At 42.1% G+C, this 24439-nt stretch overlaps 1 protein-coding gene across 19 annotated transcripts in view; it reads left to right on the top strand.

Annotated features, from left to right (window-relative positions):
• Positions 1 to 10834: 10834 nt before the first annotated feature.
• The window catches only part of DENND1A (DENN domain containing 1A), a 514434-nt gene continuing 500829 nt past the window's right edge, over positions 10835 to 24439 (top strand). For 7 of the 19 annotated variants that reach the window (XM_070251750.1, XM_070251747.1, XM_070251743.1 and 4 more), the window contains exon 1: positions 10961 to 11112. In XM_070251750.1, the coding sequence (XP_070107851.1) occupies positions 11096 to 11112 (17 nt within the window). In that variant the 5' untranslated portion in view covers positions 10961 to 11095. The other 12 variants (XM_070251748.1, XM_070251749.1, XM_070251746.1 and 9 more) reach the window with 8 other exon arrangements.

The raw sequence follows: 24439 nt of genomic DNA, 5'->3' as shown, positions 1-24439 counted from the left end.
TTTTACAAACATGAATGATGTGGGTAATTGCAGTGGCTAAATCTGTCCCCCATACAGACAGGGCCAGGAAGAGAAAGGTTCAGGTTGCAGCCTCAAGTCTACAAATGTTTCTGGCTCTCTCTCTACATTGTGCAAGAAAAAAAACCCACATTACATTCATATGTTATAATGCCATGAGTTATTTTCCCCTTAGCATTCAAGGGTAAAGAGTCCATTAAGCTGTCATCGGCCAGATTACCAGCAGGAGAAGTCGGGGCAGACAGTTTGGCTTTAGCTGCCCGGAGCACAGGTGCTCTGCCCCAGGATGAACACTCTGTGGTGTCCATGTGTGTGTTGCCCTAGAAGCAGAAATCAATTATTCCGACTGTTATTAGAGAGACGATCTGGTTGGGGAGGCTTGCTATGAATGTAGCCACTGTTCATTATGGAGCCCTTTATACATTTTATATCTTTTTTATTACCGAAAAGCTGAGGCTTGGGGAGTGAGGCACAGAACCGGAGCTTGGTACATGCTGGGGTTTGATCCATCGGCTCTCTGGCTCCAGACCCTGTGCACTTAATTATGAGGCCATCCTGCCTCTCCTGCAAATGTGGGTGGTTTATTCCATATACGTGGCCTATGTCATGGAAGCTTCCAGCTTTTGATGGGCTGTATGATACATGGCAGGCCTCATGGGTTATCATCTCATTTAATCTTCACCACCTCTCTGTAGGATAAGCACTTCTCTGAGCTCAACATAACAGCAGAGGAGACTGACTCTTGGGAAATGAGAAGGGACTTGCCCAACGTCACCCAGCTCAAATGCGGCGGGGGTGTTTGAATGAAGGGAGTTTGTTTTCCACTCTGCTACATTGCCATCCAGCTAGGGACATGAGCCCGGAGGCAGAGGGGCTTCCACAGGCGGCTCCCTTTTCTGAATTCAGATGAGTTTTCACTGAGCAGCTCAGCTCCTTTCTTCACGTAGGTGGAAGCCTTTCCTTTGAATAAACCAATTATGTTCAAAAAGCAAAAAATAATGTATGCATATTAGCTAATGAGGATGCTGTTCGGGATATTTTTAGCCAAGCTGAGAGAGAGAGAACGAGAGAATGGAGCTTGGTAGAAATTGTTTTGGAAGAAGAGGCAGCTTGGGAATCAGACAGCCCTTTAGCAGGACTCTCAGCTTTTTTTTTTTTTTTTTTATTGAGTTATTGATAGGTTACAATCTTGTGAAATTTCAATTGTACATTAATGTTTGTCAGTCATGTTGTAGGTGCACCACTTCACCCTTTGTGCCCACCCCCCACCCCACCTTTCCCCTGGTATCCACTAAGCTGTTCTTGGTCCATAGTTTTAAATTCCTCATATGAGTGGAGTCATACACAGATTATCTTTCTCTTACTGGCTTATTTCACTTAACATAATTCTCTCAAGGTCCATCCATGTTATTGCAAATGGAATGATTTTGTTCTGTTTTGCAGCTGAGTAGTATTCCATTGTATATATGTACCACATCTTCTTTATCCATTCGTCTGTTGATGGGCACTTAGGTTGCTTCCACGTCTTGGCTATTGTAAACAGTGCTGCAATAAACATTGGGGTGCACAGGACTTTTGGGATTGCTGACTTCAGGCTCTTTGGATAAATACCCAGTAGTGGGATGGCTGGATCGTATGGTAGTTCTATTTTTAGTTTTTTGAGGAATCTCCATACTGTTTTCCATAGTGGCTGCACCAGTTTGCATTCCCACCAGCAGTGTATGAGGGTTCCTTTTTCTCCGCAACCTCTCCAACATTTGTTGCTATTAGTTTTAGATATTTTTGTCATTCTTACGGGTGTAAGTAAAGTGATATCTTAGTGTAGTTTTGATTTGCATTTCCCTGATGATCAGCGATGATGAGCATCTTTTCATGTGCCTATTGGCCATCAGTATATCTTCTTTGGAGAAATGTCTGTTCATGTCTCCAGCCCATTTTTTGATTGGGTTGTTTGATGTTTTGTGATTGAGTTGCGAGAAGGACTCTCAGCTTTTACTGCTTTTGGCTGGGTGACTATGGGCAAATCACCTCCCCTCTCTGAAATATGTATCATGGTATGAACCTTTCAGGGGTTTTGTAAAGACGGAAGGTAATGTGAGTAGAGCAGTGGTCAGTGGTCACCAACTGTACCCACAATAATTATTCATTTCTCAAATGTTTATTATTGCTGGGTCCTCAGTGTTTATGGATATTATAATTTTATCCTCCTCATCATCTCATGAATCAAGTACTAACAGTATCTCCACTTTCCAGATGAGGAAACCAAGTTAAGGCTAAGTATTTGTTCTAGCAAGGCAAGGATTCAACCCCAGGCAGGCTGTGCCCAACCACCACACGATCCTGCCTCTATTGTCCCTAAAGAGATTCGACTTTCACTACTGGAAGCAGAGCTCACGGCAGGTTGGGTCACTATGTTTAGGAGATAAAGTCTCCTTTGGGAACCTCAGTAAGCTACCTACTAATTAAAAACAACTCAGTCATTGAACCGGGTCAGAGGATCTCCTCCCCAATGTCATGGCCACCCTGACCGACCAGCAAAAACTCTGCCCAGGCCAAGAGGGCAGAGAACTGGGGCCTTAATCTCCACTCAGATGCTAAGGCAAGCCCGTCACTGTCACTCATTTTGTGTGCCTTTACTTGCGAAGTGGGAGATATACTAGGATTGAAACTTTAGAATTCAGTTAACTACATTTTCTAAACGCTTATGTGAAGTATTGGCTTAGGACAAGGAGTAGTTGAAATAAGTAGGAAAAAATAATATATTATATATATTATTAATATATATAAATGCACATGGGAAAAGGGTATAAAATAAAGGAGAACTAGCAGAGAGTCCAAGAGTCCGACGGGGCAGAGTCCTGCAAACCCCTCAGTGAGTGCAAACTCACTGCCCAATGAGTAGAGGCACATGGGGACCGTCTTCAACATGGAATTGAAGAATGGGGTCTCTGGAGTTTCGGCCTGAGTCTTGCCTAAAAGTCTGGGCCAATCAGGTGGAAATGGGAGCAGCCCCAGGGCAGGGAGTCCTAGAAGTCTAGCAGAAGTATGGTTTGAGAAGAGCCAAGGTGAGGGCTGAGAAGACCATGAATGTATCAAATCCTAGAGGTGAGGAGAGGAGGCATGGGGAAGAACAAATTGCAAAGTAGTGAGCTTGAGAGCCCAGAGATCTGAGGACCAGGGGCAAGGCAAGGAGCTCAGAAGCATGTTCAAGAACACAGATGTCCTTTTACAGGGTGTCCAGCTTGAGACATCGGGAATAAGCAAGGTGGTAGAAGGGACCACGCCAGGCCAGACTCTGTACCGTGTCTAATCCACAGACCCTCTTATTTATAGCTCTATCCCCAGCACGAAGCATGAGGAACCAAATACATAGTAAGCCCACTGGAAATGTTTGCTGAGCTCTACACTGCAGGGCTGGGGAGAGAAATGAGCCTCAGCTGCAAGCAAGAAAGAGTTCTAAGCACAGGACCTGGCACATAGGAGGGATTTGGTACATGAGTGAATGGATGTTGATGACACCTACCTTGGGTCTCCAAGTACCAAGAATGCTCAGCCAAATGCACTGACTGCCTCAGGAAGCCAAGAGACAGAATGCAGGATCCAGAGCTGGAGGCGCATGAAACTTGGGAGAGGAGCAGGTGGCCTGCTGAGGCCCTGTAGGCACTAATGGGAATTCAGTTCATATTGGCATCTGGGTAAGGCTTAAATCAGTGGTTCCCTACCTGGTTGTGGATGTGCATCACTTGTGGAACTTGTTAAAACACAGAGTCTCTGAGTGTGCTTCTGAATCAGAATTTCCGGGATCAGAACCATGGACTCCATATTACGAACAAGCATCCCAAGTGATGTTGACACACATAGCATATTATGGAAAGCAAGGCCTTAAATCATCAATTCTCACTGGCCTATCTTAGAATTTGGCTCTTATTGGTTGTTTGTTGTTAAGAGGACAACTATACAACAGTTCACACGGAGCCATTTCCAAATGCAAAGCTAATGCGTATACTTCACATTATTAACACATTGAATCCCACAATGGCCCTGTGAGAAAGGTACTGTCATCCTCATCTTACAAATGTTTGTTAGAGAGTTTGAGAGAGGTTAACAATTTGCCCAAGGTCACATGCACAGTCAGGCAGTTTGCTCCAGAGCCCATGGTCTTAACTTCTACAAGAAAAGATGAAAGTACATCATTTTACATCATGTATAGGCAGGACAGGACTGCAAAAGAATTACAGAATTTATTAAGAATTAAAGAATTCTTATTTTTCATTTTTTAACAATAGGAAGTTATCACTGAGAAAAATAATATTTGATGAATTAACGAATAAATCAGTGAAGGAAAATCATTGCAAAATAAAATATTTTATCTTGGGGAACTAACAAATAAGCCCACAATTAGGAGGTAGGGCATCTGGGCTGAGTCCTGGCTCCATCACTTTCTGGCTGTTTGATCTCAGGTAAGTCACCTAAGCCTGCTGTGTATCAGCATCTTCACTTTTAAAGCAAGGACAACAGCTCTCTCTGATTATTGAGCAGCTGGAAAAATATAAGCCATTAAGTATTTGCAAGGTAGTACTATTAACGATAATAAAATAGTGAACCATATAATCAGAGAGCAGGTGAGCATCCTGGCAGGGGTTACTAACCACATAAGAGGAAGGGCTCAAGCACTTTTGGCCCTCAAATGAAGGTAAAGACCTTTACCTTATACCATATAGAAAAGTTAACTCAAAATGGATCAAAGACGTAGATGTAAGAACTAAAACTATAAAACTCTTAGAAGAAAACAAAGGGGAAAAGCTTTATGACATTGGATTTGGCAATGATTTCTTGGATATGACACCAAAGGCATAGGGTAACAAAAGATAAAATAATTGGATTACATCAAAATTTAAAACTTTTCTGCATCAAAGGACATGTCAATAGAGTGAAAGGCAACCCACAGAATGAAAGAATATATTTGCAAATCATATATCTGATAGAAGATTAATATCCAGAAAATGTAAATAGCCCCTACAACTCAACAATAACAGGAAAACAAGTAACCTAATTAAAAAATGAGTAAAGGACTTAAATACACATTTCTCCAAAGAAGATATACAAATGGCCAATAAGCACATGAAAAGATGCTCAGCATCACTAATCATTAGGGAAATGCAAATCAAAACCTCAATGGTACCACTCACATTCATTAGGATGGCTACTATGAAAAAAAAAAACAACAACCCAGAAAATAACAAGTGTTGGTGAGGATATGGAGAAATTGGAATCCTTGTGCCCTGCTGGTGGGAATGTAAAATGGTGCAGCCGCTGTGGAAAACAGTATGGCAGTTCCTCAAAAAAATTGAAAATAGAATTACCAGATGATCTAGCAATTCCATTTCTGGGTATATACTCCAAAAAAACTGAAGGAAGGGACTCAAACAGATGTCTGTACACCTATGTTCCTAGCAGCCTTATTCACAATAGCCAAAAGGTGGAAGCAACCCAAGCGTCCATCAACAGATGAATAAATAAACAAAAGTGGTATATGCACACAGTGGAAAGGAAGGAGGTTCTGACATATGCTTCAACATGAATGAACCTTAAAGACATTATGTCATGTGAAATAAACCAATTGCAAAAGGACAAATACTGTATGATTCCATTTATATGAGGTTCGTGGAGTAGTCAGTTCATAGAGAGAGAAAGCAGAATGGTGGTTGCCAGGGGTTGGAGGAGGGAGGAATGAGGAGTTATTGTTTAATGGACAGAAGTTTAGTTTAGGAAGATTTTGAAAAAAGTTCCGGTGATGCATGGTGGCGATAGCTGCATTACAATGTAAATATACTTAATGCCACTGAATGATACACTTAAAAATGGTTAAAGTGGTAAATTTTACGTTACGTATATTTTACCATGAGAAAATCAGGAAAATATAAAAAATAGAAGATAAAGATGTACTAATTCAATATACTAAGCTGAAGTTTAAGAAAGAAAGAATTTCCCAAATCTTCTTCCATGGCTTATTATTCCTAGGAGATTTGCCTCAAAATGAGGGTTTTGAGGTCATTTATTTATTTATCCAATATTTATTGGTCTCTGCCTGCAGCCTCTGTATTAAATGTTGAAGGCTAGGTCCAGACAAACCTGATGTGGTTCCTGTCTTTATCAATCTGACAATTTAGCAGAATAATATTCTTATTTATTGAATACCAAATATATAGCAGGAAACTTCCATTCTTTATTTCATTTCATCTTCATGAGGTGGATATTTTCATCACCTTATTAAAGATGGGGAAACTAAGGCTCAGAGAGCTTAAGTAACTTTCTCCAAGTTGACTCAACTAGCAACTTGGGTCTGCCTGATTCCAGAATCCATTTGCTTAACTGCTGGTTTATACCACCTGCATTCTTTTTTTTTTGAGGAAGATTAGCCCTGAGCTAACTGCTGCCAATCCTCCTTTTTTTTCGCTTTTTTTTTTTTGCTGAGGAAGACTGTCCCTGAGCTAACATCCATGTCCATCTTCCTCTACTTGATATGTGGAATGCCTACCGCAGCATGGCTTTGGCCAAGTGGTGCCATGTCCGCACCTGGGATCCAAACCAGCGAACCCTGGGCTGCCAAGAAGCAGAATGTGCAAACTTAACTGCTGTGCCACCAGGCCGGCCCCTCACCTGCATTCTTCTTTTAGGAGATCCACAATGCACATTGCTACATGAAAGTCCATGAGAAGTTCGGTAGAGAACCCTATTTAACTTGGTATAATTCTGCATATATCAAACATACTTCATTACATAACCTCTCCTTTCTTGGGTGATGGGAGCAGCACTCTTAAAAGTGAGCTGTGGACTCCTTCTGCAGAATATACCTACAACATCCAAGAGAATTAAAAATGTCTGGCTACACACAATCTTGTACACAAATGTTCATAGTAGCATTCTTCATAATAGCCCAAAGTGGAAACAACCCAAATGCCCATCAGGAACAAAATGTGGATAATTTAAATACAGTCTACCCATACAATAGAATATTATTTGGCAATAAACAACAATAAAGTACTGCTAGGTGGTACAACATGGAAGAACTTTGAAAACATTATGCTAAGTGAACAAAGCCAGACAGAAAGGCCACATTATTATAGGATTCCACTTGTACGAAATATCCAGAGTAGCTAACAGAGACAGAAAGTGGATTTGTGGTTGCCAGGGGCTGGGGGGAGGACAGGAAATGTGAGTGACTGCTAATGCATGCGAGGTTTCTTTTTGGGATCATGAAGTGTTCTGGAATTAGATAGTGGCAATAATTGAATAACTTTGGGACTATACTAACCACCACTGAATTGTACACATTAAAATGGTGAATTTTATGGCATGTAAATTGTATCTCAAGCAAAAAAAAAAAAAGAATACAACCACAGCTAAGAGTACTAGGAAGGACAGACCACTGGCCCATTGGTCGTGCAGCTTCATACTATGTCATTAGTGGAGTATTAGAGCTCCCTGGGGTTGCTGTCCTTCCCTCAATAGACACAACCCCCTAAATCCTAAGTAGAAGAACCCAACAGGTCCAGAGGAGTGAGGGCAAGCTTGGAAACTGAGCAGCATCAAAGTGTCTGCGCGGGTGGTATCACACGCATTGTTGGACTTTCATCTGCTAGGGTTGCTTAGTTAGCCTATTTTGACAACAGTCGAGAGGGCAAAGTTCCTAAACTTCTCATCACCGGAAGGGTTCAGTTCCATCAACTGATTATGCCATGTAGTTGGCAGGGAGGTCTCCTTTCATTTGAATGACATCGGATTCACCTGGATTTAAAGGAAGTATAAAACAATAAACCACTGAGATATAGAATTTTATAAGGTCGCATAGTCAAGCATGGCTTGATTGAGACTGCTGGCTGTCTCGCAATACCTGTCCTCCCCTTCTTCCCTGGAAATGACCACCCCCGACCCCCGCCTTCAGTGGTGCACACGATTGTCTGAAATAAAGGCTATATTTCCTAGTGAGATGTGGTTGTATAACCAAGTTCTGGCCAATGGAAAGTAAATGAAAGCAGTGTGAGCAACTCCATGGGAGTGTACTTAAAAATTAGGGGTTGGAGTGGGGCATGACCTTCTTCCTTCCTGGTGGCTGGCTTGTAGATTAGACAGCCAGAGTTCAATCAGCCATCCTAGACTATGAGGTGGAAGCTGAATTTGGAGAATAGGGGAGCAATAAGATTGAATTCTGGGTCACCAACCTCAAAGTGGCCACAGTCTGACAGGTACAGAAGACAGGTTTATAAGCTAATGCAGAATAAACACCACCACAAGGCCAAATCAGCTGCCCTTTCCTGTTCCTATGCCTTCAAATCTTAGAGTATGCTTTATGGAATTGTCGTAATAGCTCTTGAATGTTCATCTCCAAAACTTATGTGAAAAAGAAAGAAATTTCTATTTTTTTCAGCCACTGTTATTGCAATCTTCTATCATTTACAGTCGAACCGAATTCTAACTGATTCAGAATGTAAACTATTACATTCTGGGTTGGGAACTCAGGTCTCCTGAATCCAAGTACAGGACTATTTACTATGAAGATTATTACTATTAATAACAGAGCCAAAGTGTACTGAGTGTCTGGTATATAATAGTTGCTGATAATTTTGGGTGCTTACTATATGCTAGTCACTGTTTGAGCACTTTATACGTGTCATTAACTCACTTAATTCTCATGTCAACTCAGTAAGATAGATCTAGTATCATAATTTCATTTTATAGACAGAGAACCTGAGGTGCAGAGAGAGTGAATAACTTACCCAACGGCACATATTTAGTAAGAGGTAGAGCTGAGAATTGAACCCAGGCAGCCTGGTTCCAGAGCCTGCATCCTTAGCTCCGACATTACACCCTCTTACGATGTAGCTCCTGCTTATCCTTTATAACCGTTTTACCAAGGAGGAAACTGAGGCAGAAGGTTGTCTAATCATTTGCTTAAAATCTCGCTGCTAGTCAGTGGTGCAGCTAGCACTTGAAGCCAGACTCCTAACTCCCAATTCAGTGCTCTCTCCCCAGACCACCATGCAGTCTCAGAGGCCACCTGAACAGATACATAACCTCCTACTCCCACCTCCAGTCTCCCCTTCCAACACACATCCACACACACATACCCCACCCAGCAGGCACCCAGACATTTTTGTGGACAGGATGGCTACAACCTTCTTTGAAAAGCAGCCAGCTTTGCCTCCACCAAATAACTTTGTTTTATTTATAGTCTCCTGCTCAGAGCTTTTGAACTGGCTGCTCATTCCTACGAAGATCTTGATAACAACCCTTCCTTGGAGAGGGTTCATAGGAAACAAGGTGAATAAACACCACAGAGGCCCTGCCTGTTTAGCAGAGCTTTACTCCTGGGGGTGTTTATAAGTTGGTGTTGGTGTCTGAGTGCAAAAGACTTTGAATTCAAAATGGCAGTTTGGACGTTTTCATTTTTTTGTTTTAATTCAAAAAAGTTCACCCCTTGCCTTCAACAACCTTAAGGGCATAGGCAAAAGAGAGAAATGATCTTTATCCAGAACGTAACTCCAAAAGAAGGAGTTCTTGCTTTCTTTGCTCCCTGATGGGCTGGGGCCTAGGACTAGTTACTGCAGAGACCGTGGAGTGGGGAGACACATAAATTCAGACAATCCTGAATTTATAAGAGCTAAAATGGCAGAAGGGATGAATGACATTTCACAACAGAAAATTGTAAAACAAAACAAAAACGAAAAAGAAAAGAAAGAAAAAAGAGAAGCCTCATTTCAAAAGTAAACCATGAACCAACAGTGCCTTCCGACTCGTGGCCGAAGGTGCCATCCTAAAGCATAACTGTGTCACGTGTATCTGGAATTGTTCAGCCTGGATGCTAACCTCCACTCCATCAGTTGCTATTTATGCAACTACGAGTACATGCCTCATTTTCCTCTGTGCGAAATGGGGGGATAAACTCACAAGATTATTGTGAGGATTGGCGCTAACCATCTAGGGGAAACACAGGGCCTGGTTCAGAGAGGACATTCGCTAATGGTGGCCATCATGAGTGCTTCCTTTGGGACTCCTCCAGGCCTAGAGGGGATGATATTGGGGTGTTCATGAAAGTGAGCTCCAAGAGGGAGCAAAGGTAAGTAGTAGGTTAGTGATCTTGACTCTCAAATATCTTCATTTGCGTTGAGTTAATCTCTATCGGGGACTGTTACCGTGACATGAGCTTTCCGTATTGGAGCTCCCAAAATGGCTGATAAAGGGAGGTAGAGGTCCTCAACTGTGGGGCAGAGCAGAGCCACTAAATGGGTCCTATGAAGCCCCCAGGTGGCTTTCCTTTGGGTATGTCAGATCTCCTTAAAGGTCTAAGGGGAAAGAAAGGGGCCTCCATCAAGGACCATGTTGGGGAAGCGGATGATGTGATAGAGAAGAGGGTCTGCGGCTCCCTTAAGGAACTTACTGAAAGGTATGGGATTTTCAAAGGGAAAATTTGTGCTTCCATGGAGGTCTGAGAAGGAGACATTATCTCCAGGCCAGAGGTACTGGGTGGGAAGACTCCATAGATGAGGAATGGGTGAAGGTTTCTTCAGGCGAGCTCAGGGGGTCTCTACGGTACGTGGGTCTTTACTGAGGGGTTGTGAGTGGAAGTTTCTAACGAGAACTGTGCGGTACAGGTCTCCAACGCGCTGCACCCGGAAGACACAACGCACGGCGCTCTGGGAGTCGAACGAGCGGACGCGCCGTTCCCGCCCCCCCACCGCCCTCAGGCGGCCCAGCCTCCCGCCAGCGGACTACACTTCCCGGCAGGCCCCGCGGGCGGCGGCGGCGCGGGCGGGAGGGGGCGGCGGTGTGAGAGGCGGCGGGGGCGGACGCGCGCCGGGCACGCGCGCCGGCGACCATGGCGTTCGCCGGGCTGAAGCGAGTACATTAACCCCGGGAGGCGGCGGCGGCGAGGGAGCGAGCCTCGAGCGGGCGGGCCCAGCCTGAGGGAAGGGAGGAAGGGGCGGGGAGAGCGCCGGAGGGAGGCCGGTCGGCCGCGGGCGGGCGGGCAGCGCAGCGCCGAGCGGGGCCCGCGGGCCCATGAGGAGGCCCGGGGACCATGGGCTCCAGGATCAAGTGAGTGCGGCCGGGCCGGGCGGAGCCGGGCCGGGCGCGGGGCGGCGAGGCCGGGCAAGGGCTGCAGGCCGCGGGCCGCGTGGGGGACTTGTTGCCGGGACCCCAGGGGCGCCCCGCGTGCTGGCGTCACCCGGGGAGGGGGACGGTTGCCATGGCGATCCAGGGAGGCGCGGGCGCGAGGTGGAAGGGCGCCGGTGGTCAGGTGTCCCCTCCTCACCTGAGAGCGGCAGCAGCTGAGATTACAAGGTGGCCCTCTCCCCCAGGTTACAGAGAGCCTCTGAAAATGGTCATACAACTGTGGGGGGAGGGCGAGAAATCTCCGGAAGCAACTCCCCAAATGGGTGTGTTTGGGGCGCCCCTGAGAGTTGGCCAGGTCCTGAGAGGTTGCAGTCTGGCTGCTTAAGGCCTGCGGCCCCCACAAAAGTCGCGTGAGGTTCTCAAAGGGAGGGGCCGTTCCTGGACTTAAGGTCTGGACGGCCTGGGGAGGAAGGCCCTTTTCTCTTTCCTCCTCTTTCCTCGTCTTATCTGTGAAAGTCTCCGCACAGCAAGGGCCAAAGGCTATGAATGCAGATACCTCTGTGCTGTAACTGAACACCTGATCTTGATGATTGTTGGAAAGGCTTTGTAATTCAATCTGGCAAATTCCCTCACTCATTCATTCGCTTGGAGTCCCCGGTGGGGCGTTAGTTTTCCGGGGAAATTGTTGATACATCTAACTTCAGAACACATTGAAACATTGTTGCCCTACTTCTAGATCTAGAAGTTGACTTTGGAAAGTGCAACTTTTATGCAGTCCAATTTGGGTGTGTTGCTTTGTACTCTATCTCCCCTCCCAGCTAGGTCCTCTTTTGGCCTCTCCCTTCCTCAGCTCCAGAACATGAGATGCTTTATCTCTAATCACTAACAAATGTTCACTTTTCCTCTATGAGTAATAGAATTGTTTAAGGGCACTTAAAGTTGACAGCATAGGCTTTTCCATAAAACAGCTTTCCTAGGACACTTTAAACCTACTTACAAGAAAGTCTGTGGAATGTGTTTATATCAGCATTTTGAGAATTATACTAGGGAAGTTTGAAAGAGGAAGGGCCTTATGGATGAAATCTAATAATTATTCACATGTTGCATCTCATGTCTAGTCCATGTCCGTGCAGTGTGATCTTTGCCCAGCCTTGTAGTTCCCTGACTGGCTTAGGCTTGTGTTCACAAAATGTGTCTAATATGTGCTTAGGAGCCCTGTCTGCTAAAGGAAACTAGAAAAGTTTGCTTATGATAATGAAAATGGAAGAGTTGGATGAGCACACTGTTAGTTCTTTATTTTTGCGGAAATGAGGGGAAAAAGTTAGAAGCATGCTCCAAGTAAGAGCTTAAGAGGCTTGGACAGTAAAAAGACGAAGCATTGGGATTAAAGAGGCACTCCAAGTTTAGCTCCTGCTTCCAAGTAAGAGTTGTAAACTTGGATTTCAATGGCACTTAGAAACACTTTCCAGAAGCCACCTTAGAGTCGCAGAGTATGCTTGTGAGGATGCTTACCCTTCTCGTTACCGAGAAGTTCAGAAACTTGCCTGATAGGAGGCAGTCAGTGTCAGCACCAGCATGAAATTCCAACAAGTAGAAGTTCAGATGACTAGGCAACAGGTCTCTGTCTTGCTCTTGAAGACTGCAGGTTGACAAATACATTTCTCAAGTGTGCTTTGTGGATGCCATCACCCTAATATCTGAGCACTTGGGCAAGAGAACTTTAGTAACAATAAATTGTATTGAGCGTGAAATTAGTGTAAAGAATAGCCTTCAATAGCCTTCTAGATCTTGAAACTAGACTGTGATAAAAACTTAGGCTTGGGAAATGTTAGCTTTACTTGTGGTGAAGCTAAAAGAGAACATGAAGAGAGAAGTTAGGAAAAGTAGTTGTGATTTATGGTGTCTGTTGACTATGCCACTTCTGCCTGTGCTGGGAATGGGGGTCAACAGGTGGCGAGGAAACCATCCACTTAAGTGCTGCCCTGGTTGTTGGAGGAAACAGAACTTTCGTTATTACTGACTGTTTCATCTTGATAGGAAAGTACAGACTTAGCTCAAGGTGTTCACCTGGCTGAGGTGAAATCTAAGTATGCAGGCTCCATTGTGTCGAACAGTCTGGGGATGTGGGCAGAGGGCTCTCTGGGGCCCGTCTGAGCAGGACAGCTCTATGGTTGTGGGTGTTTTTTTCTTGCTTATCTCTGATGCTATGCGGCCCAGTCATGCTGATGATATGGAATCAGATCTGGGCTCAGATTCTTGCTCTTTTGTCTACTGACTATGAAACTTTGCACAAGGTGCATTTTTCACCTTCAGTTTCCCTGAGGGTAAAATGGGGAAGACTGTATGTTGCAGGGTCGCTGAGAGCAATAAATGCCATATCAACGTGACTGCCGGGCCCATATTAAAAACAGTAATTGTTCCTTTTCGTTTATACCTTGTCTATCAAAAGACTAAGAAAACAGTTATATTTTATATTAGAAATGTTAGAGAACTGTATGTTCAGGTAATGGAGAAAAAAGTTTTGATGATCAAGGAATTAGGCTCCTAATGTACAGAGCAGGACTTAATATTCTCTCATTAAAAAATAAAAGTTGATTGAAAACAATACTCTAATTGTGAAGCTGGTGTCTGTTGTATGATCATTAGTAAAGCAGGTGAGTTGCTAGGCACAGGTGTTGAGATGTAGTGCTTGATCAGACTTTTCAGACTCAGGCTGGTTGAACAAGTCTCTGTCAGGCACCATGGTAGTGCTTTATGGGAACCATTTCATCAAATCCTCACAACTGTCCAATGATGTCGGTACTATTAACTATATTTTTCAAATAAGAGCATGGGAATTTATAGGCCTGAGATCAGATGCCAACCCCAGGAAACCTGCCCTGATTCCACCCCCACCACTCCCTATCCTAGGCCAGGTGCCCCTCCCTTATCTATGCATCCCCTCCCCAGCCTAGGCCAGGTGTCCCTGCCTCCTGTGTGCCCCTCCCCCCCCCCCCCAGCCTAGCCAGGTGTCCCTCCCTCCTCTGTGCACCTCCTCCCCAGCCTAGGCCAGGTGTCCATCCCAGATGTATGCATCCCCTCCCCAGCTTAGGCCAGGTGACCCTCATTTGTGTTTCTGTGGCCCCTTGTGTTTATCACTGTCATAGAACTAAACCCAGTTCCTTGACTATGTCCTGTACTAAGCGCAACATATACTTGAGAGCAGGGACTGTCTTGTTTGTCTTTGAGTTCCCTGTGTCAAACCTGGTACCTGACACATGTGGTTGTTGAGGGAGAGTTTATGGGATGCATTTAAGAAATATGTTAGGATTTGAATTAAGATTCTACCTAAGGCTGTGAGTTGAGTGTACATAGAGTTAAAAAGAACAATTTGCTACTTGAACTCTTGAGGAGGAAGAGTTTTTATGTTTTATAAGTTTTAAAGCCAAATTGCCCTAGTCTAGGCAGACAGTTTCTTATTTTTTCTAGTGTTTAGTTCTTGTTCATTTTAATAACAGAACGTTGACTTGCCTCAAACCAAACATGTACTTGACAAGAGGAAAGAAGAGGTCACCAGTATGCAGGTAGCACCCTGGAAAGCTGCTAAACCTTAAACCTGGGCAGACATCTATTTATTTAGAGGGATGAAAGTAGCAGTGGTAACTGGCAATCTTTGACAGGTATGTTTAAATCTTATTTAGTGTTTGAGGGATCCCAGTGGACTGGAGTGTGGTTAATATGAAACAATTTAACTGATAATGCAGACACACAGCAGGAAACTGTGGCAGTTTAATATTGCTTGTGGTGACATCCTAGAAATTGTTTCCAGGCACTAAGGGCAGGAAGTGGATTGTAAGTAATCGAAGGAAGTATTCTAAGTGAGTTTGAAGAAACCTGACATTTATGGACTCAGAGGAAAGCATACTCAAAGATTTGAAGGCAGAGGAACAGGACGGGGCAACTGATATGGCCTTATGGTGGTGTTTATCTGCGTTGGCCTGTATACCTGTCTTCTGTCTCTGTCAGACTGTGACCTCTTTGAGGTTGGTGACCAAGAAATTTATCCATTTATTCATTTACTCACCTACTGTAAAACTAAGAAGAGCGTCAAGCACATATTAAATACTCAATACATAGTGGTCATTATTGTTATCACATTGAGTACTGGTACTATATTATGTGCCTAGTAGTGTGTTAAGTACTAGGGACACTAAAATGAAAAGAGTTTTCTTCCCTAAAGGCTTTCCAGAGTAGTAGTGATTCAGAAATGTAAAACAAAGCCAACTTTCTCCAGGCTCCCTCCCCACCAAAAAACTGGAGTATAATACAGTAAGAGGCTTGCTATGATGGAGATGCAACCAGTGATGAATAGGGGAATAAGTGAAGGAGAGACTGTCCTCCGAGGAGGGGTTAAGGAAAGAAGGCTTCATCAAGACAGTGATGTTTTAGTTGAGACAGGAGAGTAAGGGATAGAGTGATGGCAGAAGGAGTAGAGGCTGTGGTGGTGGTGACGGTGGTAGTGGTGGCAGCAGTGTTAGTAGTCTCAATAGAGGGAGAAGTATGTGTTGGGGACATGGCATATTAAGGAAATAAAAATATTAATTACCATTTGTTAGATGCTTAAATGCCAAGAATTGTCTTAGACACTGGGAATTATAGTTGTGAATAATACATACTGTTCATTCCTACTCTCATGGAACTTAGAGTTTGGTGGACCTGACAGATAAAAAAAAAACCAGATTAGTTCATGTAAAATTGTGTGATGTGCTATAAAGGAAAGAAGATGCTGAGGGAGAATGATGAGAGTGCCTGTCCTATTTTGGATAGAGTAAGTAGAGCTTACTGTGGAAATGACATTTGAGCTGAGACTTAAAGGTTAAGTCGTTAGTCATGTAAATAGTGGGCAAGACTTTTTATACCAGGCAGAGAGTAGAGCACATACAAAGGCCTCGAAGCAAGAAAGCACTAGGCATATTTCAGGAACTGATAGAAGGCCAGCAGGTTCGGGTAGTGACTGATGGCAGAGAGGCTTGAAGTCAGGTCAGAGAGAGCCTGGTGCCTGAGCAGGGCCTTGCAGGCTGTGGTAACCTGAAGACAACTTTATTAAGACATAATTCACATACTATAAAATTTATTCTTTTAAAGTGTATAATTAAATGGTTTTTAGTGTACTCACTAAGTGTGCTCGATCACCACTATACAATTCCTGTACATTTTATCACCCCGGAAGGAAACCACATACCCATTAGCAGTCACTCCTCCTTCCCCCAAAACCCTCTGAGCCCTAGGCAGTCACTAATCTACTTATAGTTGCTGTAGATTTGTAATTTGTCTACTCTGGGCATTTCATATAAATGGAATCATACAATATACAATCTTTTGCCTTTCAACGTAATGTTTCCAAAGATTATCTATGTTACAGCATATATGGGTATTTTATTACTTTTTATTGCTGAATAATATTTCATTGTATGCATGAACCACATTTTATCCATCCGTCATCAGTTGTTCTGTATTTGGGTTGTTTCCTCTTTTTCTCTGTTGTGAATAATGTTGCTGTGAACACTTTGTGTGGACATATGTTTTCATTTCTCTTGGGTATATACCTGGGAGTGGAATTGCTGGATCATATGGTAACTGTTTAAGGAAGTGTTTAACTGTTTTCCAAAGCAATTGCACCACTTTGTGTTAAGTGGTGTCTCACTGTGGTTGTGATTTGGCCTAAATGAGTTGCATAGAAAACGAAAGGCCAAAGAAGAAAGAGAGAGGTTTCTTGGAACTGAAACTGAAAGAAAGGTGAAATCTGGGGAAGGGAGGAGGGATTCTCAGAGGAAGAAGAGTGGAAGTTATATGACTTGGAAGTGGGACTAAAGCCATCTCATTGTTTTCTGGTACAGAGAAGTAGCCTTGGCTTCTTAAGATGGCTCTGCTCCCATCTTTTTTTGGGACTGCTTGTCAAAGGATCCCATTACCAAAATGCACCACAGGCTTGCTGCTTCTTGAGGCCTGTTGTGTAGCACAGCCTACAGATCTGCCCACTGAGGGACAAGACCAGGAGTTGAAATGCGACTTCCTCTCCAGGGCTTCTCCCTCTAATGCCTGTTCTCTTTCCTCTGCACCACAGTGCTTCCCTCCAGATTCCCAGAGGAGACAGTACAGAGACTTGGGGTGGTGGAATAAAAGTCTCGTTGGAGACTGACCTCTCCGTTATTAGTGCCCAGAGCCAGTCACTTGAATTTTCATGACTTTTCTAAAAAATGTATTGTGCTACTCAATTTAATCTTGGCCATTGCAGTCAACTTGGAGGGGTGTGCACAGTGGATAGGAAGCTTGAAACAGGGAAGGTAAAACCTGGAGTATTGCTGTAGGAAAATATGTTTTTATTCAGGCTGTTAAATCTGTGTAAGCTCCTGGCTGGAATTCTGGTTGTGGGTTGCAAGGGTTCAGCCTTTTTCCTGGCCCAGGGGGAACTAATCTCTGGATTTGCAACCTCCTTTTTGCTTAAAAGGATTTTTTTTGGAAATGGAAAGATAAACAAGGAAGAAAAATAAACTGAAAAACAACCAAAACAAAGTTGGTCTCCTCTGCTTTCATTGGAATCCATACCCATTCTTTCCAAGTATTTAAGACTTGAAAAGGAGCTAAATAAAGGAAGTAACAAAAGGTATGTTCAAAATATAAGTTCTCATAGAAAAGATAGGTTATGTTCAAAAGTTCATTTGTAGGTTGATTGTGGCATTTAGAATGTATTTTTCTCTTAGAGATACTGTTATGTGTAAATCAGGGGCTGTCAAGGATAAGGACGTTCCAGGCAGAGGGAACTGTGTGTGCAAAAGACATAGGGAGATAACAGGTATAGCTGAAATATAGGGCATGTGAATAAGATTGTAAGAGGTGAAGCTGAAAAAGTAGGCTCGTGCCACTGGGACATGATGCCATTGCAGGACTGGGTTGGGACTGTAATACGATCAGATTTGGGTTTTTAGGAAGATTGCTCTGGCAGCAGTGGTTTAGAACAGTGGTATCTCTGGCTTGTGCAAGATGATCCACTGGGGTGTGAAAAGAATGTTAGAACTTACATTTGTTTTTATATCAACCTTAACATTTCTGTTTTTGTGTTTTCTAATGTATGTATTAGTATAGTAAGACATTCTTATAACTTACAAATAAATATAACAGATATATGTTCAACCTTTTTACTGATTGAAAGGAATATGTGGAAAAAAATTGGAGACTATTGGTTTATGGAACAGTGTTATAGTTTATATTGCAAACGGTCAAGGCCCGAAGTGAGGTTTTGGTTGTCAAAAGAAAAAGTACAGATCTGAGGGAGATTTTTGGTAGACTTGACAAGACTTGGTGACAAATTACTTGCAAGAGGCGAGAGAAGAATCCAAGATGACTTGCCAAGGTTAGCAAAGTTATATTATAAATGAGTGTTTGGAAGGTGAGGACTGGTTATATAATGTGTTTGCTTTTCTGAGGAAAAGTGAAAAGTTATAATTGGGAGAAGGCATTTCCGTCTGCAGTGAGAAAGGAAGAAATCTTGAAGGGCTCCATAGTGAATGTCTGTGCTTCGTGGATGAGTAAGACTTAAAGTGGGCTGGGCCAAGTTGCCCACGGGAAGTCTGTCCACATTAGATTTAGAGAGAGAAGGAAAATAAACTTTTGAACTCACTTCAGCCACAGGAAAGGTTTCAGGGATGTTGTATTGATCTCGCCTTGGCTGTAGAATAAATAGGAGGAAGGAAACCAATCTGGAGGGAGATGCTGTTTGACTCAGAGCAGACAGTTCTTGTACTGCAGGGCATGAGAGGAGCTAGGGGCTGTGGCCCTTGGAGACACTTGGGTTTGAGTCCCCAGAACCACACACAATCCTCATCTGAGCTCTGAGTTTCTGATCCTTAGTTTTTTTATTTATAAAAGGAAGCTAATATATTTACCTATGGGGTTGTGGTGAGGATTAGAAGTGACGTTGTATCTAGCCTTCCGCAGAGAAATGACTGTCTAGTAAAAGGCTGCTGTCATTCATACTGCTTGGAGAGGGTGGAGCACACTTGTCTGAACAACCTGGAGTTAAAAAAAAAAGGTCAAAAGAAAGCAAATTCTCCTTTTTATAGGTTTTTTTTTCTTTTTTTTTTTTAGGACATAGAGAAAGTATTTTCTTCCTTTCTGTGAGTATGTTAGGATGATGTATTGTATATTTTACTGAATTTATTTGAAGGATTGTGATCCTGATACATGCAAAGCACTGTTACTCTTGCTCGTTTGGAGAAAAGAAGCTTTAAGTCTACTAAGAGAGATAAGATGAGTATGCAAATAATTAGAATGATAATATTTAAGAACATTTTATGCTTCCTCTCTCACAAATAATATTTGAAAATTTTATTCAGTTTTATAAAAGATTTACGCCATTTATATTTACCTCTGTTTAGCTGGTACCAGTGGTCACTTCTAGTTTTTTTTTTTTTTTACAATTTTATTTATTTATTTTAGGAAGATCAGCGCTGAGCTGACATCTGCCACCAATCCTCCTCTTTTTGCTGAGGAAGACTGGCCCTGAGCTAACATCCGTGCCCATCTTCTTCTACTTTATATGTGGTACGCCTGCCACAGCATAGCTTGACAAGCAGTGCCATGTCCGCACCCGGGATCTGAACCAGCGAACTCTGGGCCGCTGAAGTGGAACGTGTGCACTTAACTGCTGCACCACCGGGCTGGCCCCACTTCTAGTCTTTTTAACATAACTTCTCATTTCCTTTTCCTGTGTGCTTAAAATTATTATTTTTTAACTTTGTGTTTTGGACAATTTTAAACATCTATACAAGTAAAGAGAATAGTATAATGAGCCCCCAAATGCTCATCACACAGTTTCAACACTTATTAATTTATAGCTTAGTTTCATTTATAGATAACTGACCATAATTCCCTCCCCTCCCCCTTCCAGTCCTAGATTATTTTGAAGTAAATCCCGGATGTCATGTCTCATTCTTAATTATTGCCATATATCTCTCTAAAAGATAGACATTCTTTTTGAAAAATGGAATGATGACATCACACCTAAAAAAATTCTTTCAGGGGTGCTAGCCCTGTGGCCGGGTGGTTAAGTTTGTGTGCCCCGCTTTGGCAGCTCAGGGTTTCACCGGTTCCAATCCTAGGCACAGACCTAGCGCTACTCATCAAGCCATGCTGAGGCAGCGTCCCACATAGCAGAGCCAGAGGGACCTACAACTAGAATGTACAACTGTGTACTGGGAGGCTTTGGGGAGAAGAAGAAAGAAAAGAAAAGAACATTGGCAACAGATGTTGGCTCAGATGCCAATCTTTAAAAAAAAATTTCTTTCATATCGTTGAAATATCCAGTCAGTGTTCAAAGTTTTCAAGTTTGAATCAAGTAAGGTCATACATTGCAATTGTTTGATATGTATCTCATAAGTCTTTTTTTTTCCTCCTTGCAATTTATTTATTTATTTATTTATTTTTTTTTTTATTAATGTTATGATAGATTACAACCTTGTGAGATTTCAGTTGTACATTTTTGTTAGTCATGTTGTGGGTACACCACTTCCCCCTCTGTACCCTCCCCCCACCCCCCCTTTTCCCTGGTAACCACCGATCAGATCTCCTTCTCAATATACTAATTTCCACCTATGAGTGGAGTCATATAGAGTTCGTCTTTCTCTGACTGACTTATTTCGCTTAACATAATGCCCTCGAGGTCCATCCACGTTGTTGTGAATGGGCCAATTTCGTCTTTTTTTATGGCTGAGTAGTATTCCATTGTGTATATATACCACATCTTCTTTATCCAATCATCAGTTTCTGGGCATGTAGGTTGGTTCCACATCTTGGCTATTGTAAATAATGCTGCGATGAACATAGGGGTGCAACGGACTCTTGAGATATCTGATATCAGGTTCTTAGGATAGATACCCAGTAATGGGATGGCTGGGTCATAGGGTATTTCTATTTTTAACTTTTTGAGAAATCTCCATACTGTTTTCCATAGTGGCTGTACCAGTTTGCATTCCCACCAACAGTGTATGAGGGTTCCTCTTTCTCCACAACCTCTCCAACATTTGTCGTTCTTGGTTTTGGATGTTTTTGCCAATCTAACGGGTGTAAGGTGATATCTTAGTGTAGTTTTGATTTGCATTTCCCTGATGATTAGCGATGATGAACATCTTTTCATGTGTCTATTGGCCATATTCATATCTTCTTTTGAGAAATGTCTGTTCATGTCCTCTGCCCATTTTTTGATCGGGTTGTTTGTTTTTTTGTTGTTAAGCAGTGTGAGTTCTTTGTATATTATGGAGATTAACCCTTTGTCGGATAAGTGGCTTGTAAATATTTTTTCCCAATTAGTGAACTGTTTTTTTGTTTCAATCCTGTTTTCCCTTGCCTTGAAGAAGCTCTTTAGTCTGATGAAGTCCCATTTGTTTATTCTTTCTATTGTTTCCCTCAACTGAGGAGTTACAGTGTCCGAAAAGATTCTTTTGAAACTGATGTCAAAGAGTGTACTGCCTATATTCTCTTCCAAAAGACTTATTGTCTCAGGCCTAATCTTTAGGTCTTTGATCCATTTTGAGTTTATTTTGGTGTGTGGTGAAAAAGAATGGTCAATTTTCAATCTTTTGCATGTGGCTGTCCAGTTTTCCCAGCACCATTTGTTGAAGAGACTTTCTTTTCTCCATTGTAGGCCCTCTGCTCCTTTGTCGAAGATTAGCTGTCCATAGATGTGTGGTTTTATCTCTGGGCTTTCAATCCTGTTCCATTGATCTGTGGACCTGTTTTTGTACCAGTACCATGCTGTTTTGATCACTGGAGCTTTGTAGTATGTTTTGAAATCGGGGATTGTGATTCCGCCAGCTTTGTTTTTCTTGCTCAGGATTGCTTTAGCAATTCGCGGTCTTTTGTTCCCCCATATGAATTTTAGGATTGTTTGTTCAATTTCTGTGAAGAATGTTCTTGGGATTCTGATTGGGATAGCATTGAATCTGTATATTGCTTTAGGTAGTATGGACATTTTAACTATGTTTATTCTTCCAATCCATGTGCAAGGAATGTTTTTCCATCCCTTTATGTCATCGCCTATTTCTTTCAAGAAAGTCTTGTAGTTTTCATTGTATAGATCCTTCACTTCCTTGGTTAAGTTTATCCCAAGGTATTTTATTCTTTTCGTTGCGATTGTGAATGGGATAGAGTTCTTGAGTTCTTTTTCTGTTAGTTTATTGTTAGTGTATAGAAATGCTACTGATTTATGCACGTTAATTTTATACCCTGCTACTTTGCTGTAGTTGTTGATTATTTCTAATAGTTTTTCTGTGGATTCTTTGGGGTTTTCTATGTATAAGATCGTGTCGTCTGCAAACAACGAGAGTTTTACTTCTTCGTTACCTATTTGGATTCCTTTTATTTCTTTTTCCTGCCGAATTGCTCTGGCCAGCACCTCCAGTACTATGTTGAATAGGAGTGGTGAAAGTGGGCACCCTTGTCTTGTTCCTGTCCTCAGAGGGATGGCTTTCAGCTTTTGTCCATTGAGTATGATGTTGGCTGTGGGTCTATCATATATGGCCTTTATTATGTTGAGGTACTTTCCTTCTATACCCATTTTACTGAGGGTTTTTATCATAAATGGGTGTTGGATCTTGTCGAATGCTTTCTCTGCATCTATTGAGATGATCACGTGGTTTTTGTTTTTCATTTTGTTGATGTAGTGTATCACGTTGATTGACTTGCGGATGTTGAACCATCCCTGTGTCCCTGGTATAAATCCCACTTGATCATGGTGTATAATCTTTTTGATGTATTGCTGTAATCGGTTTGCCAAAATTTTGTTGAGGATTTTTGCATCTATGTTCATCAGTGATATCGGCCTGTAGTTCTCCTTCTTTGTGTTGTCCTTGTCAGGTTTGGGGATCAGAGTGATGTTGGCTTCATAGAATGTGTTAGGGAGTTCTCCATCTTTCTCAATTTTCTGGAACAGTTTGAGGAGAATAGGTATTAAGCCTTCTTTGAATGTTTGGTAGAATTCTCCAGAGAAGCCGTCTGGTCCTGGACTCTTGTTTTTGGGGAGGTTTTTGATTACCGTTTCTATTTCCTTACTTGTGATTGGTCTATTCAGATTCTCCATTTCTTCCTGATTCAGTTTGGGGAGATTGTAGGAGTCTAGGAATTTGTCCATTTCTTCCAGGTTGTTCAATTTGTTGGCATATAGTTTTTCATAGTATTCTCTTATGATCTCTTGTATTTCATTGGTATCTGTTGTGATTTCTCCTCTGTCATTCCTGATTTTATTAATTTGCGATTTCTCTCTTCTTTTCTTGGTGAGTCTGGCTAGGGGTTTGTCAATTTTGTTAATTCTTTCGAAGAACCAACTCTTTGTTTCATTGATCCTTTCTATTGTCTTTTTTGTTTCAATATCGTTTATTTCTGCTCTTATTTTTATTATTTCCCTCCTTCTACTGACTCTGGGCTTTGTTTGTTCTTCTTTTTCTAGTTCTGTTAGGTGTCGTTTGAGGTTGCTTACGTGAGCTTTTTCTTGTTTAGTGAGGTGAGCCTGTATTGCGATGAATTTCCCTCTTAGGACTGCTTTTGCTGCATCCCAAATGATTTGGTATGTCGTGTTCTCATTTTCATTTGTCTCCAGATAATATTTGATTTCTTCTTTAATTTCTTCAATGATCCATTGTCTGTTGAGAAGCGTGTTGTTTAGTCTCCACATTTTTGCACCTTTCTCTGCTTTTTTCTTGTAGTTGATTTCTAGTTTAATAGCGTTATGATCAGAAAAGATGCTTGATATTATTTCAACTCTCTTGTATTTATTGATGTTTGCTTTGGTTCCCAAAATATGGTCAATCCTTGAGAATGTTCCATGTGCACTTGAGAAGAATGTGTAACCTGCTGTTTTTGGATGAAGTGTTCTATATATATCTATTAAGTCCTTCTGGTCTAATTTTTCATTTAATTCTATTATTTCCTTGTTGATTTTCTGTCTGGATGTTCTGTCCATTGGTGTTAATGGTGTGTTGAGGTCCCCTACTATTATTGTATTGTTGTTGATGTCTTCTTTTAGTTCTATTAAGAGTTGCTTTACAAATTTTGGTGCTCCTGTGTTGCGTGCGTATATATTTATAAGTGTTATGTCTTCTTGGTGGAGAGTCCCTTTTATCATTATATACTGTCCCTCTTTATCTTTCTTTATCTGTTTTGCTTTGAAATCTACCTTGTCTGATATTAGTATAGCGACACCTGCTTTCTTTTGTTCATTATTAGCTTGGAGTATTGTTCTCCATCCCTTCACTCTGAGTCTGTGTTTGTCTTTGGGGCT

Source organism: Equus caballus, chromosome 25 (assembly GCF_041296265.1).
Source record: "Equus caballus isolate H_3958 breed thoroughbred chromosome 25, TB-T2T, whole genome shotgun sequence".
Lineage (NCBI taxonomy): Eukaryota > Metazoa > Chordata > Mammalia > Perissodactyla > Equidae > Equus > Equus caballus.
This window is presented reverse-complemented; position numbering and strand designations above follow the sequence as displayed.